Source organism: Podarcis filfolensis (genome assembly GCF_964270895.1).
Source record: "Podarcis filfolensis genome assembly, chromosome: 5".
Lineage (NCBI taxonomy): Eukaryota > Metazoa > Chordata > Lepidosauria > Squamata > Lacertidae > Podarcis > Podarcis filfolensis.
Genome location: NC_139608.1, coordinates 62,596,451 through 62,611,139, shown reverse-complemented (window position 1 = coordinate 62,611,139; position 14,689 = coordinate 62,596,451). Strand labels below are relative to the sequence as shown.

Below are 14,689 nucleotides of genomic sequence, written 5' to 3'. Positions count from 1 at the left end.
CACGTACAACTAATGCATAAAGACTCAGTGAAATAATGGTGTTTTCTGCCTGCCTGATCTCAGCAGAAAGCTCATTGGAAAGCTGTAGCCCAGTTCCACTTAATTGGATCTCCCTTGATGATAGTACAGCTAATAGCACTTCCGCAGCCGAGCTGGGATCATGGGCAGGATAGTATTGGGAGAGGCGTGCTTTCATATAATCAGGTGTCTGTTCCCCCGCACCAAGCCATTTAGGGTTTTATATATCAGAGTCAACATCTTGAATTGGACTCGGTGACAGTGTTCCATGCTCCCATTTGTTGGTACCCATGCTGCATCATCTTTGAACCATCTTCAGGATGCACATAGAGTGCAATACAGTAATATAATAATAATAATAATTTATTATTTATACCCCGCCCATCTGGCTGGGTTTCCCCAGCCACTCTGGGCGGCCTCCAAAAGAGTATTAAAATACTGTGATACATCAAACATTAAAAGCTTCCCTAAACAGGGCTGCCTTCAGATGTCTTCTAAAAGTCTGGTAGTTGTTGTTCTCTTTGACATCTGGTGGGAGGGGTTGCAGTCAATACAGTAGTCAATGTGGGTGTGGGTTACTGTGGCCAGGCCTCACCTGTACATGGTGAAGCAGGTGGAACTGGGAACAGGCATTTCATGCCCCTGCAACTACCTCAGCCATCAGAGGAAAGACAGAATAGGAGTATCCTCAGACTCTGTATCTGATCCTCTGGGGACAGTCTAACACCATCCCAAACAAACAACGAATGCCCTGTCCCATATCAAATATAAGTATGCCTTTAGTTACTTACCAAAATTTTGATAAGTTGTTTCTCATCACAGTTCTCATCTATAACATCTAAGTTCAGTTTTTCTTTGTATTTCTAACATGGGGGGGAAAGCAAATAAAACCATTGAGTTCAGTTGATCTCACAAAAATGTCCAAACTTCATTTTTGTACAAAAATGTCCAAATTACATTTTTGAACTCACACTCACCAATATGGTCTGAATTTCAGCCGATGTTGCCTTTGTCTGATACATCAGCATTTCCTGAGCAATGTCTTTTCTGTTTTCAAGCTTATTCATTTTGTCATAGGTGTCGGTATTTAAAACAGACCATCCCAGGAACTGTGTAAGCATCTGAAACGGAGTAAATAAATATAAACATTTAGGTATTTCCATCTGCTCTGCACAGCTGGGAAGGCACACACACTGTGATAATGCAAAACATCTGTCTTTTATAGACACGTCTTCCACTAGCACTTGAGCATCACTAATTAGTGAACAAGTTATTTATCCACTACTTTGGATCAAACCCATTAGCATTATCTTTTATAGAAAATTATTACTTTTTATAGGAAATTTCTGTTGATAAAAGCAACAGTGACATCCAAGTCCTCACACTTACTATGACAATATATTAGATGCTCAGGATAGGTTGTATACATACCAACTACTTTCCCAAGATACTGAAGTGTAGTGTAAGATGTTAGTATTTTGTTTTTAAATTTCCAATTATAGTAAAACACCCTCCCTCCAGTGTCTGATTGTAGCCTGACAATGTCAAGCAACTTGGAGCGTACTTCAGTAAGCTGTTCATCATGCTCGTCAAAGGGTTTGCCATCTTTCCTATTGTAAAATGTAGCTACACCGACAATTTCTTCCTTCTTGTTGACAATAGGTAAAGATAAGACATTTTTAATAATCCACCCTGTCTCATCGAAAGCTTCTTTCTGCAGAAGAGAAAAAGAAAAGAAATTACATTACCACACACATATTAAAGCACTATAATGCCTGTGTGAACACAATGGATGGATAGATCAGTCGACTTTCATCCCTGTCAGTTTTGCATGTCGGGTGCCCTGTTTTTTGCAAATTAAACACACACAGAGAGAGAAAATTGACATTGAGATGTTTTTATTACTTGCTGCTCTGGACTCCTTTGGGTGGAAGATATAAATTTAATCAATCAATCAATGTAAACGGCACACTTTTTACTGTGCTATTCAATGCATTTTACCTTAAAATACTATTTCTTCTGGGCAATTATAAACACATAAGATACATGTTTTAGATCTGATTGGTTGCTACATTCCAACCCACGTGTAATCTAAGACTGGCAAATTAGATCAATTCACTTTAAAAAGCAGACCAAGAATTGTCTCATCCATCTCTAGTGCTGATGTATTATCTTAGCATTATTTACTTCTTAATGCAATAAACAAAAAGACACTACCTGAAAAGTGAAGTATTCATCTGCTGGTGCATTCATCATGTTACAAATCTAGAGAGAGAGGGAGAGAAATACAATAAAAAGAAGCTGTGTCATTTAAATGTCAGATGTCAGCTGTTACAGGAGACAGGCCAAGTAGAGTATTTTTGCTTGTATCTTCTTGGGGGCACTTCTAGATGATGCTTCTACAGAGTGGGGGCTCCCGCTGTTATGGCTACAGACTTCTTCACATACACTGATCCTCGGTAAAGTAAACCTAAAGTAAATACCAGATATAATCTAAACTTTGGGTGAAATTTGTGCAAGGAAATCAGGGTGAATGCCAAATAAGGAGGTCACCTGGAGGAGCCCTTACACATATATTTAGATTATTGTGAAACATACTGATATAAAGATTTGAACAAAATACACCTATACATATGGAGCTGTATAAAAAAAAAACCCTGAAACTTACAAATCCATTTTCAGCAACGTAAGTTGGCAATCCGCTAGCAAGACACCAGTGATCTGGAGGAGGTGATCTTTGAAGAAGAGAATGAGATAAAATTGAGCACTTCCAAACCAGTACCAGATCTACAAACTGAAAGGTGACCAGTGACACCCATTAAGCTCTTAAGACTGTGGTGTTGGTGTGGGTGGGCGGGCTTTAGAGGTTTTTTTAAAAAAATTGTTGTGGGTAATGAATCCGAGCGTTTGGGAGCAAGATTGGCATTAATAAAAATATATGGAAAGCGCCCCCTCATATATTCTTGTTCTCAGGTTAGTCTCAAATAATTACATCCTCTGTGTATTCTGGTCTGTCTATCCCACCCCTCTACCCTTATCACCAAGAGAGAAGCTGCTCTCGTGGTCAATGTCAAAGAGAGAGAAAAGGCGCCTTGTTTCATTTAAACAGAAACATCAGAAAGGTATTGCATGGTGCCCACAGCTGCCCTCACCTCAATCCCCCTCCCCAGATCTTAGGGCAAAAGCAGGCACTGAAAGGAAGAAACATCTTGGACTCTGGCTGGACCCCTAGTCTCTTCCCACTCCCCTCCCTTCCTCAAGTGGATGTTGCATAAGGGCTTAGTGAAGTGTAAGCCACCAGAGGAAGCCATTTGCTAAATTCTGGAGCCTGGGGGGGGGGCGGAGAAGGAAGGAAGAGCAAAAGGTAACAGAGCAGAGCAAAGCAAAACAGTGTCCATGTTTTTATATGTACTGTAAGCCATCCAAAGTGGCTAGGGAAACCCAGCCAGAAGGGCAGGGTATAAATATAATTATCATCACCATCATCAACATCCTTACTATTTTCCCAGACCTGGGGCACAAAGACCACCACCAGCAGCAGCAGATACCTCTCCTTTTGCCTCGTCTTTCCACCATGCAAAGCCTCACTGACAGTCTTCTTTGCTACAGAGACTACTCTGACTTGCAAATGAAGGACGGAACACCATGGTGGGCCATAGGCAGCCACACCACATTGGCAACAGGACAACACAGCATGGCAGGCTATGGCCCACCAGCCTCTTCTAAATAGGAAAACCAAGCTAGGGTGGGATGCTGCTTTGCCACCCCACTAGCCTGCCACCCAGAGCAAGTACCCCCTCGTGCTCCCACTCCCACCTAATCTGGGCCTGTTCCAAACACACTCTACTAATTACTATCTAACAAACTGGCAGGAAACACTCACGGAATGACTTTGATTTCTTCTTTTCCATGTAAGATGTAATCAATAATCTTATAAAAGTTGACTTCCTAAATGCAAGGGGAGAAAGAAATGTAAGAATCTGTCAACAGTATCCAGAAGGCTGTGATTTGGAGAGATGAAAGAACTGTACTCACTCGGCCATCGGGTGTTTTTGGTCCTTTGTAAGGCTCTGCTTCTCCCAGTTTAATTGGCCATTCATCATAGAATTCCTGGGAATAGTAACAGATGAATGAGCAAAATGTCCCTGAAAAATGGCACCAAGGATTGGGGGAGGGGGGACAAGAGTTCATCTCTGATCTTGTGGCCAGTTAGGCTGCTTCAATCCCGCTGAAGTGGATTTGATTTAAGTAGACTCACCATACACAAGATCATGTAGCCTTCCTGTAGCGGCAGCAGCAACAATTGGGAAGTGGGGAGAGGGAAACAAAAGGCATTTCGAGGAGGGGCATGCTTGTTCCACATTTATGAAAGAGAAATAATGCTCCCATCCATAACATATTTTAGCCGAAGTAGTAACTCCTCTTGATTTCTGACAGAGTTAACTTTCAAGTAAGCATGCTCAAGACCACAGCTATATTTTAATGATGATTCAGTTACAATTTGTATGTGCCTTTCCTTCAAGTAAAGACGAGTGTGACAAGTGGGGGGCAAGGCAAGCTGCCTCTTCTCTGGCACCACCTCATTAGTCTTTTGTAAAAGTTTAGTTAGGTTAATTAGTTAGTTATAAGAAATAGTAGTGACCTTCTCTTTGGTCATGTCCAGCAGACCAACAGAATATCTTTCACAGTTTAAGTATATTCGAATGGTGTACAGTGCTTTGTGAAACTGTCGCTCAATATCTGTAAGTTCTTCAAATACTTTGTTGGCAGACCACAAAAGCATCTATTTAAGAAAGAGAGAGAGAGAGAGAAATGAGGAAACATTTAAAACTCTGACTGATGCAGGCCGAAGCATAAACGACAACACTGGCAAATCATGAGGAAATGTGTCACAATCAGTACATCCTTTTGCATTTTGGGGCACATTATGAAAGCATAAGCAGCAGCAAGAAAAATAAGTACCGGGACTTTCACTGACTTCACATTTAATTAAGTAATATGTAATACTTTACCTGACTTTTTCTGGATTCAATATTGTACAAGTATGCCGTGTGATACTGCTTTACAGCAAGTGCAAGGAAATTAATGTATTTGTTAAATAGCTGCAAAGGAAAAAGAGAGAGAGAAAATAGCAATTATCATGGGCATGATCCAAACAAAGTTAAGTGCTTCAAGTTCCACTTATTTCAATGAGACAGTTAAGCACAAAGATGTCTTACTGCTACTGAAGTCAATGGGCCTTCACAGCACTTTCGTGGGATTGTGGCTCATAATGGTTGTTGTTTTTTACTTGTACCGCACTCTTCCTTGGAAAGGCAAACAGCTTACACAAGGCTCCTAACTTTCTCCTGTCCAGATGTTTACTCACTAAGGCTGAAATCCTATATCCCCTTACCTGGAAGTACCGGTAAACCTCACTGAACTCAGTGGGACTTACTTCTGAGTCGACATGCATAAGTTCCAACAATGCTATAATTTCCAGTGAGTTAGTTGTAGCAAAAACAGGAGAGGTTCTTGTGGCACTTTAAAAACAATCAAATTTACTGTGGCATAAGCTTTGATGAGAAGATTATCAGATGCATCAGGTTTTAATCTGCGTTGACTGTTTTATATATATATTCATAATTGTAGAGACGAATTACAACCATTGAGATCAGAGAGAAATTAAACGCAACCAAGTACGAAAAGTTATAATGACATAAAGTCATTATAGTGACTATTCACAGAACAGTATTGCTGTTAATAAAGTCATTATAGTGACTATTCACAGAACAGTATTGCTGGTAATGCAAACACCTGGCACTGGAAAGTTAATTAACACCTGTACTGGGATAAAAACCCATTATCCCAGTTCTGGCCACAAGGGATAGAACTGAATTTATGGATTTATTTTATTTTTATTTATTTTATTACATTTCTATGCCACCTTTATCTACCAAGGTTCTCCTCCTCTCCATTTCATCCTCACAACGACCCTGTGAGGTAAGTTAGGCTAAGAGATGATGACTGGCCCAATGGTCACCCAGTGAGCTTCGTGACTGAGTGGGGATTCAAATGCTGGTCTCTCAGGTCATGTTCCAAGACTCTAACCGAGGCACAGGCAAACTCGGCCCTCCAGATGTTTTGGGACTACAACTCCCATCATCCCTAGCTAACAGGACCAGTGGTCAGGGATGATGGGAACTGTAGTCTCAAAACATCTGGAGGGCCGAGTTTGCCTATGCCTGCTCTAACCATTACTTCACACTGGCTCACAAACTGTAATTCAGCTGTTTCCTACTGAAGCTGTCTGTAGAAATTCCTTTGTTAAATAATTGCTACTTTAAAGTCAGCAGCAGAGTGTCCTGGGAGGCTGACATGTTTTGCTACTGATTTCTGGATATTGCCCTTTCTCATGTCAGATTAGCATCCATTTAGAAAATACAGTAGAATGCTACATTTGTCAGGTGACCTCAGGCCCATAGCTGTCAATGTTTTCCTTTTTTTAAAGGGAAATTCCCTTATTCCAAATAGGATTCCTCGCAAGAAAAGGGAAAAGTTGACAGCTATGTTCAGGCCACTCAGTGAACCCAACTTGTTACTTCTTGTTGCTCTACGGACCACAGCATTCTTCATGTCAGTACTTACATCTTCGTCTTCTTTAGAGAATTCAGAGGCATTTTGCTTGTTAAGAACCATGAACACAGCGAGAACCTCTTTCCCAGACACTATTGGAGCTGTAAGCATGTTGACGGTTGTATAGCCGGTTTGTTTATCCACAAAGTCGGAGAAATGATTATTCTGAAACAAATAGGACCAGTTCATTAGCCTTTCAAATATTATCAGCAATTCATTTGTCACTTTTGATTTGCAAAGGACTATACAATCTTTGGGACGTGGGTAGCGCTGTGGGTTAAACCACAGAGCCTAGGACTTGCCGATCAGAAGGTCGGCAGTTCAAATCCCCACGACGGGGTGAGCTCCCGTTGCTCGGTCCCTGCTCCTGCCAACCTAGCAGTTCGAAAGCACATCAAAGTGCAAGTAGATAAATAGGTACCGCTCCGGCGGGAAGGTAATCGGCGTTTCCGTGTGCTGCTCTGGTTCACCAGAAGAGGCTTAGTCATGCTGGCCACATGACCCGGAAGCTGTCTGCAGACAAACGCCAGCTCCCTCGGTCAATAAAGCGAGAGGAGCACAGCAACCCCAGAGTCGGTCACGACTGGACCTAATGGTCAGGGGTCCCTTTACCTTTACCTTATACAATCTTCATTGTGCTTAGTTTCACATTTATTCTTTTGGAATGGAGAACTCAGCCAGAGTAACTATCATATTGAACAGTGACACCTTTAGAAAAGTTCTAGAACTCAATTGGCTCAAGAGGAAGGTCTTCAATATGTTGTTGGACCACTTTCCCATAATTTCTGATTGTTGGCCATGCTGATAGGAGCTGTAGTCCCAACAACATTTGGAAATTACCATGTTGGCTATTCCTGCCATAAAATCATACTGACAAAGTACCCTCGGCATGGATGTTGAAATTGCCCAGAACAATGAGTATCTGGGAAATAACAGAAACAGCAACAGACATCAATTACACTAAAACTTGTTGAATTAATGGCTCTGAAATCTTCCCAGGAAGAGTAAATTACATGAACCAGACAGTCCATACAAACACAGATAGCTTCTTATTCAACATAATGGAGATATTGCAGAAATGTTCTCTTGCTGCAGAAAAATATGCTTGTTCTCATGAGAAGCAGAATGATGTGAAATAATCTACATTCCATCTCCATAGGTTTTGCAACACACATATTACACTCCAATTCTACACAGAATCATAGAATTGTAGAGCACCCTGAAGGTCATCGGGTCCAAACCCTTGCAATGCACAAACCTCAAAGTATCCATGATATGGCACATTTTAAATAGGATAGGATGCTGAAAATGATAGTATTTATCCAAAAATTCTGTGCATTAGAACACAAATGAATCCATCTCTTTTTCATACAGAGGGCATGTTCTGAGTATGACTTAGTTCCATATCACTAACTAAAATTAATTTTGATTACAATAAAGTTACTAGAAGGTTTGCCATGTCAGTAACTGCTACCTGACCAGAGGAGACTGAGTGTTCATTAAAGTGGGTAAAGAAACTTATTTAAAAAAAATTCAAGATACAATCAATAAGCTCTTAACAGCAGAGGAAAAGGTAATGGCTACAATCTTCTAGATGGGGCTCATGAACAGCAATAGCAGGCAGGCATACTGAGAGCATGAGCCAAAAACATCCTTTAAAGCAGAGCTTTCCAAACTTTGTGTTGCAACACGATAGTGTGTCGGCTGCAGTCTGTATGTGTGTCACGCGAACTTTCCCCGCTCTCGGTTTGCTAGTAAAACTGAATTACTGTGTTGTGAAATGATGCATGTCTAAAAAGTGTGTCACCAACATGAAAAGTTGGGAAAGCTCTGCTTTAAATCCTTGCCATGTAGGAACTGTGCCCTGAATTTTCACAATGCCTTCGGTCCATTGACATTATTGCCATACCCTTCCATGTGCTGTTTGTGAAGCAGAAATAGTGGCTGGCTTGAAATACCTCCTTTAAAGCCATCTGTTTAAGCAGACTTTCCCTGGCTCATAAGATTCATCACACTGTTCTGTTATTCATTTATATTTAATTGAAAGTTTTATTGATAGATTTTCTGTTTTTACAGATCTATTGCTATGTAATTTTGGTTATAGTGTTGTGCTTATATTTTTTCTTTGTTTTAAAAAAAATGATCTTATGGTGTTTTATGTAAATCACTTACTTATATAAAGCAGTATAAATGTTAAAATAATAATAGTAATAATACACTTCTCGCTCCACAGGAGAGAGTGTGTGTCAGCAGAGGGTGTTCATTTAGATTTCTGGTACAGTATAGTATCTTTGTGTCAGCAAGCTCCTTAGTACAAACAGTTTGTACTTACATTTCAGAGTGAAAATCTTTTCATCAGTTGTTGATCAGTTTTCTCAACAATTTGGACAGTTTATTGAAATTCTGTGAATGTTGCTTTCTAAAATAGCCAACTAAGAGTTGTTGTTTTTTAATTTCAGTTGCCCCGTTATGGAGATCTAGAGGATCCTGCATTCAAAATAGCAATCAATGTTCTGCCCTCTAACAGGCTGTATATTACTTTAATTCCTACCCTGCAATGATTAGCCTGGATAAGATCTCTTCCATGGCATGGTCTGAAGGCACAGAAGGCCACTATCTTACTGAAGCTAAGCAGGTCTGGATCTTGTCCATGTCTGGATGGAAACCACATGAATGCTAACTTGGTTTCCATGATGGAAGAACAGCAGGATATAAATGTAAGAAAGTCTGGCTGCCTTCTCCTTCTAAACTGGTGTCTAGGTGGAGGAGAGAGTAGGGGCAGAGGAGAAATTAAATTCCATAAGTGTTTTAAGCCAAATCTGACAAATTTGCACTCTCCAAAACAATATGCAAACCAAAACATAGCTATCCTTCCAAATTTGCATTCATCCAACTGTTGTGATGGAGTCCCCCAACCAAACGTTTACAGAAATGCATATATTTTGGAAATGTGTGCATAAAAATGGACATTTATGAAAATAACATACAAAGATGCATTATATTAGAGGGAATTGCCTGCAAAAATGTGCATACTAGTCCAAACTGCCAATAAAAATGTGTTTATTAAGATAAATTTGCACTGAAATGCTGGTGAATTTTCACGAGGACTTAAAAAAATAATAATCACAAATTGCTGCAAAATGTGGAGAACTGAATTTAAGACAGGGAAAAATATGAAACAGAGAGTCCTGAAATGAACAGATCCTTCCATCCCAAGGAGAGAAACTTTGCAAAGATGACTTGGTAGGAAGGTGCAGAGAGATTAGCCTATTATCTAGGAGAGAACACCAAATGCCTAGGAACTGTATACAGCATTATTACTGCTTTCCCATGCATTTGGGAGCCATCAGAGTTTCTGTGACTTCGGCACCCATTAAACCAATCATCTCCTACCTCACACAGGTCACATGTAGAAACTACCAGACTTAAGCAGCCCTGGAACTTGCAATAAGTCAAGAATGACTGTGGGCGTATAAAGGTAAAGGTAAAGGGACCCCTGATCATTAGGTCCAGTAGTGACCGACTCTGGGGTTGCGGCGCTCATCTCGCTTTACTGGCTGAGGGAGCCGGCGTACAGCTTCCGGGTCATGTGGCCAGCATGACTAAGCTGCTTCTGGCGAACCAGAGCAGCACACGGAAATGCCGTTTACCTTCCCGCCTGAGCGGTACCTATTTATCTACTTGCACTTCGTGCTTTCGAACTGCTAGGTTGGCAGGAGCAGGGACCGAGCAACAGGAGCTCACCCCGTCACAGGGATTCGAACCGCTGACCTTCTGATCGGCAAGTCCTAGGCTCTTTTGGTTTAACCCACAGCACCACCTGCGTCCCTTAGTAGGAGTTATGTGTACCTTATTTTCAGTTTGCCATTGTTTGTATAATAAATTGCTTCATCGGCAAACAAAGGAAGTTAATGATTAATTCTGTGATATAACACATAAAATAACCATGACACAGAAGAGTGAATCAGTTCTGTTTGAACTCATGAGGCCAGATTCAACTAACAAGTCCCACTAGGTACAATGAGGCTTTCCCTGCTCTCCTCCCCCCCCCCCCCCCGTCACCCAATAGACAAGGCATAGGCAAAATCAGCCATCCAGATGTTTTGGGACTACAACTCCCATCATCCCTGACAACTGGTCCTGTTAGCTAGGGATGATGGGAGTTGCAGTCCCAAAACATCTGGAGGGCTGAGTTTTCTTATGCCTGCAATAGACTCTAGGAGAGTCAGGAGAACCCCGGAACAGCTTACAGGGAGAGGAGAGGGACAAGTCGAAATGCTTGTGCTGATGGAACAATTGCCATAAGAAAACACTTTATTCTAGTGATCAAATACATTTTAAGCCAACATGTTTGAATAATAATAATAATGATAACAGCCCCCTTAAACTAAGTTGGACTTGCTTCTGAGTAGACATGTATAGGATTACACTGTATGCTTGATACACTGTATGCTGGTAGCCTCATCTGCAATTCCAAGTATATCTTATGTGAAACCTGACAGTAAGAGCAAAATGGCTTCTTCTGATGGCTTTTGGCAGAAATCTGTAGAGACCTAATTACTGCTTGTGTGACATATGTAACCAGAGGGGATCTGGGAAGTTTTGTACAGCTTCAAAAGTGTAGAAAACCCTTATGAGACTAAAGATCCCTCTAATCTAGCATTCTTCCAGTGAAAAGCTAGCATAAGATATGCATTTGTTTCTGAAGTGGTTGTTTATTTCCTGACACCAAGGACGAGAGGATGAAAAGTAAATAAAGACACAGCATGTGCTGCTTGGTTCAAACCAGCATGAGTTCTCAAGAGTAAAACGGCAAAACCTCGGGAGATTTCCCCAAAACTGTTTCTGTCTTTTAGCTCTAGAAAACCATGCTGTTTTCCTGTTCTCTGACCAAACTCAACCTGAACAAACTATTTTTTCAGCTCCCATTCTGCAATTAAGTGTTACATTATGCATCATTTATATTGTGTTTTGGATAAAGACAAGTCTACTGCTCCATTAAGAAAACATTTTTTTCTTCATCATTAACTTAATCATTAACTAACATCATTAACTAACAGGCTATACAGGAACATAGAAGGAGAGGGATATCTCTTTACTTCCTACAATACTATAAACAATATATTTGGAAGAGCACCGCCAACACAAACAGTGTGACAAGGCGTCAGCACTAAATGCCTTGCTAATGCTCTGCATATTTTACATAGTTTATTTCTTGGCTGAAGCATGAACAGCTAGCAGGCTTCCAGAATTGCTGTTCTTGGGTGGGATTCAATCACCTACAGAAAAAATTAGGATCCACAATTAAAATTGATTTGGGGCTTTTGCACCAAACACACATCCCCCTTTTTGCTATAAGGAAAGAAATGGGGAAAGTGTGGGATAAGATTGCTTTGATGCAACGTCATCTAGCCTCTCAGAGTGAACGCTCATTAATTAACCAGTGTCATCTAATATCCCTGAAACAAATCAGGATAAATGCTCAACAAGCAGATTGTCTGGAAAAATTCCTAAAGCAAAACATTCCATGGAATCCTGCAGCTGTGCATATTATGGACTAGTCTTTGTCACCTGACTTTTGCCCATAGTGGGCACAAGTTCTTGCATTACCTTTATGCAACATTAATGAAACATGTAAACAATGTCCCTGTCACATGACATGCAATTCCAACGTGTTTTCTTTCGCAATTCTGACCAACAACTGTAGCCTTGCCTGCTTTAGTAAAGCCACCATCCTATGCTTGGCAAGATGACTTTGAAGGTGGTATGTACTCTGATTCTATGTGCAACATGATCTAGCTATTCTAGCTGAACCCCCTGCAATGCAGGAATATGCAGCTGTGCTTCACAGGGATCAAACTTGCAACCTTGGCATTATCAGCACCTCACTCTAACCAACTGAGCTATGAGGAAGCAGGTAATCCCCACACAGACTAGCAAAACCAGCATAAGCATCACAACAGCCTTAGTACAAAGTCAGAAGTAAAAGCTACCACCCCCAAGATAAAAACAGCCATATCCTTTTTGACGTACTTTTGGTTTCACTTATGGGCTTGGCATTGCACAACTGTTGCTAGGAAACTTGTGTCAGGAAGCACCCTCATTCCATGTACCGTATTTTTTGCTCTATAAGACTCACTTTTTCGCTTCTAAAAAGTAAGGGGAAATGTGTGTGCGTCTTATGGAGCGAATGCAGGCTGCGCAGCTATCCCAGAAGCCAGAACAGCAAGAGGGATTGCTGCTTTCACTGCGCAGCGATCCCTCTTGCTGTTCTGGCTTCTGAGATTCAGAATATTTTTTCTTGTTTTCCTCCTCCAAAAACTAGGTGCGTCTTGTGGTCTGGTGCGTCTTATAGAGCGAAAAATACGGTATATGGTGTCAACATTTGGAGTAAAAAGTAAACAGGAAAAAACACTGTAGAATATTTTTAATAAATTACAACAGTCTGCAACACAACTCCTGAACTGATATTTACCACAGTATATCAATGAACAATCAACAAGCATTTCTGTGAGTGGCATCTGTGGGGATGCAAAACCCATGCCAACTTCACAATGCTCCAGCTATTGGGTTGTCATTGCAAGCCACCCTAAATAATTCTGTTGCTTTTTACACGGAAGCATATTAAAGCAACTTACAAGATACAAAATCACAAGAAATATTAAAATAAAACAGAAGTAAACCAACTATTAAAAAGCAATAAAAACACCACCACCACCTAAAGCGCTCATCCAAAAATATATTCGAAAGAACATACAATTAAAACAATCCCTACCGACAGGCAGGCAATCTAAACAAAAACAAAAACATAACACACAAGGAGAAAGGAATAGGGAGGGAAGAGGATAGGAGAGTAAAAAAATATTTAAAAAATCAGGCTTTATATGTAAAAAACCAACACTTTGAATTGAGCAAGTAAATTAACTGGTAGCCAGTGTAGTCATGCCAAGGTTTGTGTTACATGTTCAAGCCGTCTTGTCCCGCTAAGCAATCTGATTTCTAACTTCTGTACCAGCTGCTGTTTCTGAACAGTCTTCAAAGGCAGCTCCATGTATAACATACCCTCCAACATTTCTCCAATGAAAATAGGGATGCTCCATTCCATAATGATAATTTTACTATTTAAACCCCACACGTTGCCCCAGCCACTTTGGGCGGCTTCCAACATACATAAAAACATAATAAAACATTAAACATAAAAAAACCTTTCCTATACAAGGAACTGCAGTAATCTAATTTAGAAGTTATGTGATTTGACACTAAGAAGCTGCTCAATAGTGTTGAAGTAAATGCAATACTTGTGATAAAGCAGGGACATGTTTATAATGAAACAATCACATGACCCAAATAGTGACGATGGAGGTCACATGGCTGACAGCTATGTAATCATGACTGATCTAGAGAGTTCCAGTCTCACTTCTGCCATTTACTCACTAGGTGGCCTTACACAAACTACTGTACTCATTTATTGCATTCTGAGGCATTTGTTTTTAGGGCAGAAAGTGCTCAAACTACGTACTTCCACCACACTCAGAATGTCTCTTTTCTTCCTGATACTGAATGCAAAGTTCTTTGAATGCTCTAAATTTTTATAGACATGATATTTCTTGGTGATGTTGATGACGGTAGCAGCCTAGCCCCCTTTAGATCAGACTCTACCAGGGAATTCTGATTGCCTTCACAACTTCTGTGACCACTTCATTCAATCAGTCCCACAGCAGACTGAACAAAATTACTTGCCCTGAGGCTTTGCTTTGCATCTCTGCACATTACTGAGTGTGGTGTAGTGGTTAAGAGCGGTAGTCTCATAATCTGGGGAACCGGGTTCGTGTCTCCACTCCTCCACATGCAGCTGCTGGGTGACCTTGGGCCAGTCACACTTCTTTGAAGTCTCTCAGCCCCACTCACCTCACAGAGTGTTTGTTGTGGGGGAGGAGGGGAAAGGAGAATGTTAGCCGCTTTGAGACTCCTTAAAGGGAGTGAAAGGCAGGATATCAAATCCAAACTCTTCTTCTTCTTCTTCTACTGTTCTGTGCTTGTCTCCTTTCAACCAGGA

General features: G+C 40.7%; 1 protein-coding gene across 2 annotated transcripts in view; it reads right to left on the bottom strand.

Moving 5' to 3' along the window:
* Positions 1–14,689, bottom strand: part of PDE6C (phosphodiesterase 6C) — a 40,949-nt gene that overhangs the window by 12,918 nt on the left and 13,342 nt on the right. For both annotated transcript variants that reach the window (XM_083614082.1, XM_083614081.1), the window contains exons 2-11: positions 6,646–6,798; positions 5,031–5,120; positions 4,661–4,801; positions 4,054–4,128; positions 3,902–3,966; positions 2,687–2,753; positions 2,236–2,283; positions 1,583–1,732; positions 996–1,139; positions 810–881 (exon numbers count right to left, since the gene is read on the bottom strand). In XM_083614082.1, the coding sequence (XP_083470208.1) occupies positions 810–881; positions 996–1,139; positions 1,583–1,732; positions 2,236–2,283; positions 2,687–2,753; positions 3,902–3,966; positions 4,054–4,128; positions 4,661–4,801; positions 5,031–5,120; positions 6,646–6,798 (1,005 nt within the window). The remainder of the gene's footprint in view (positions 1–809; positions 882–995; positions 1,140–1,582; positions 1,733–2,235; positions 2,284–2,686; positions 2,754–3,901; positions 3,967–4,053; positions 4,129–4,660; positions 4,802–5,030; positions 5,121–6,645; positions 6,799–14,689) is intronic.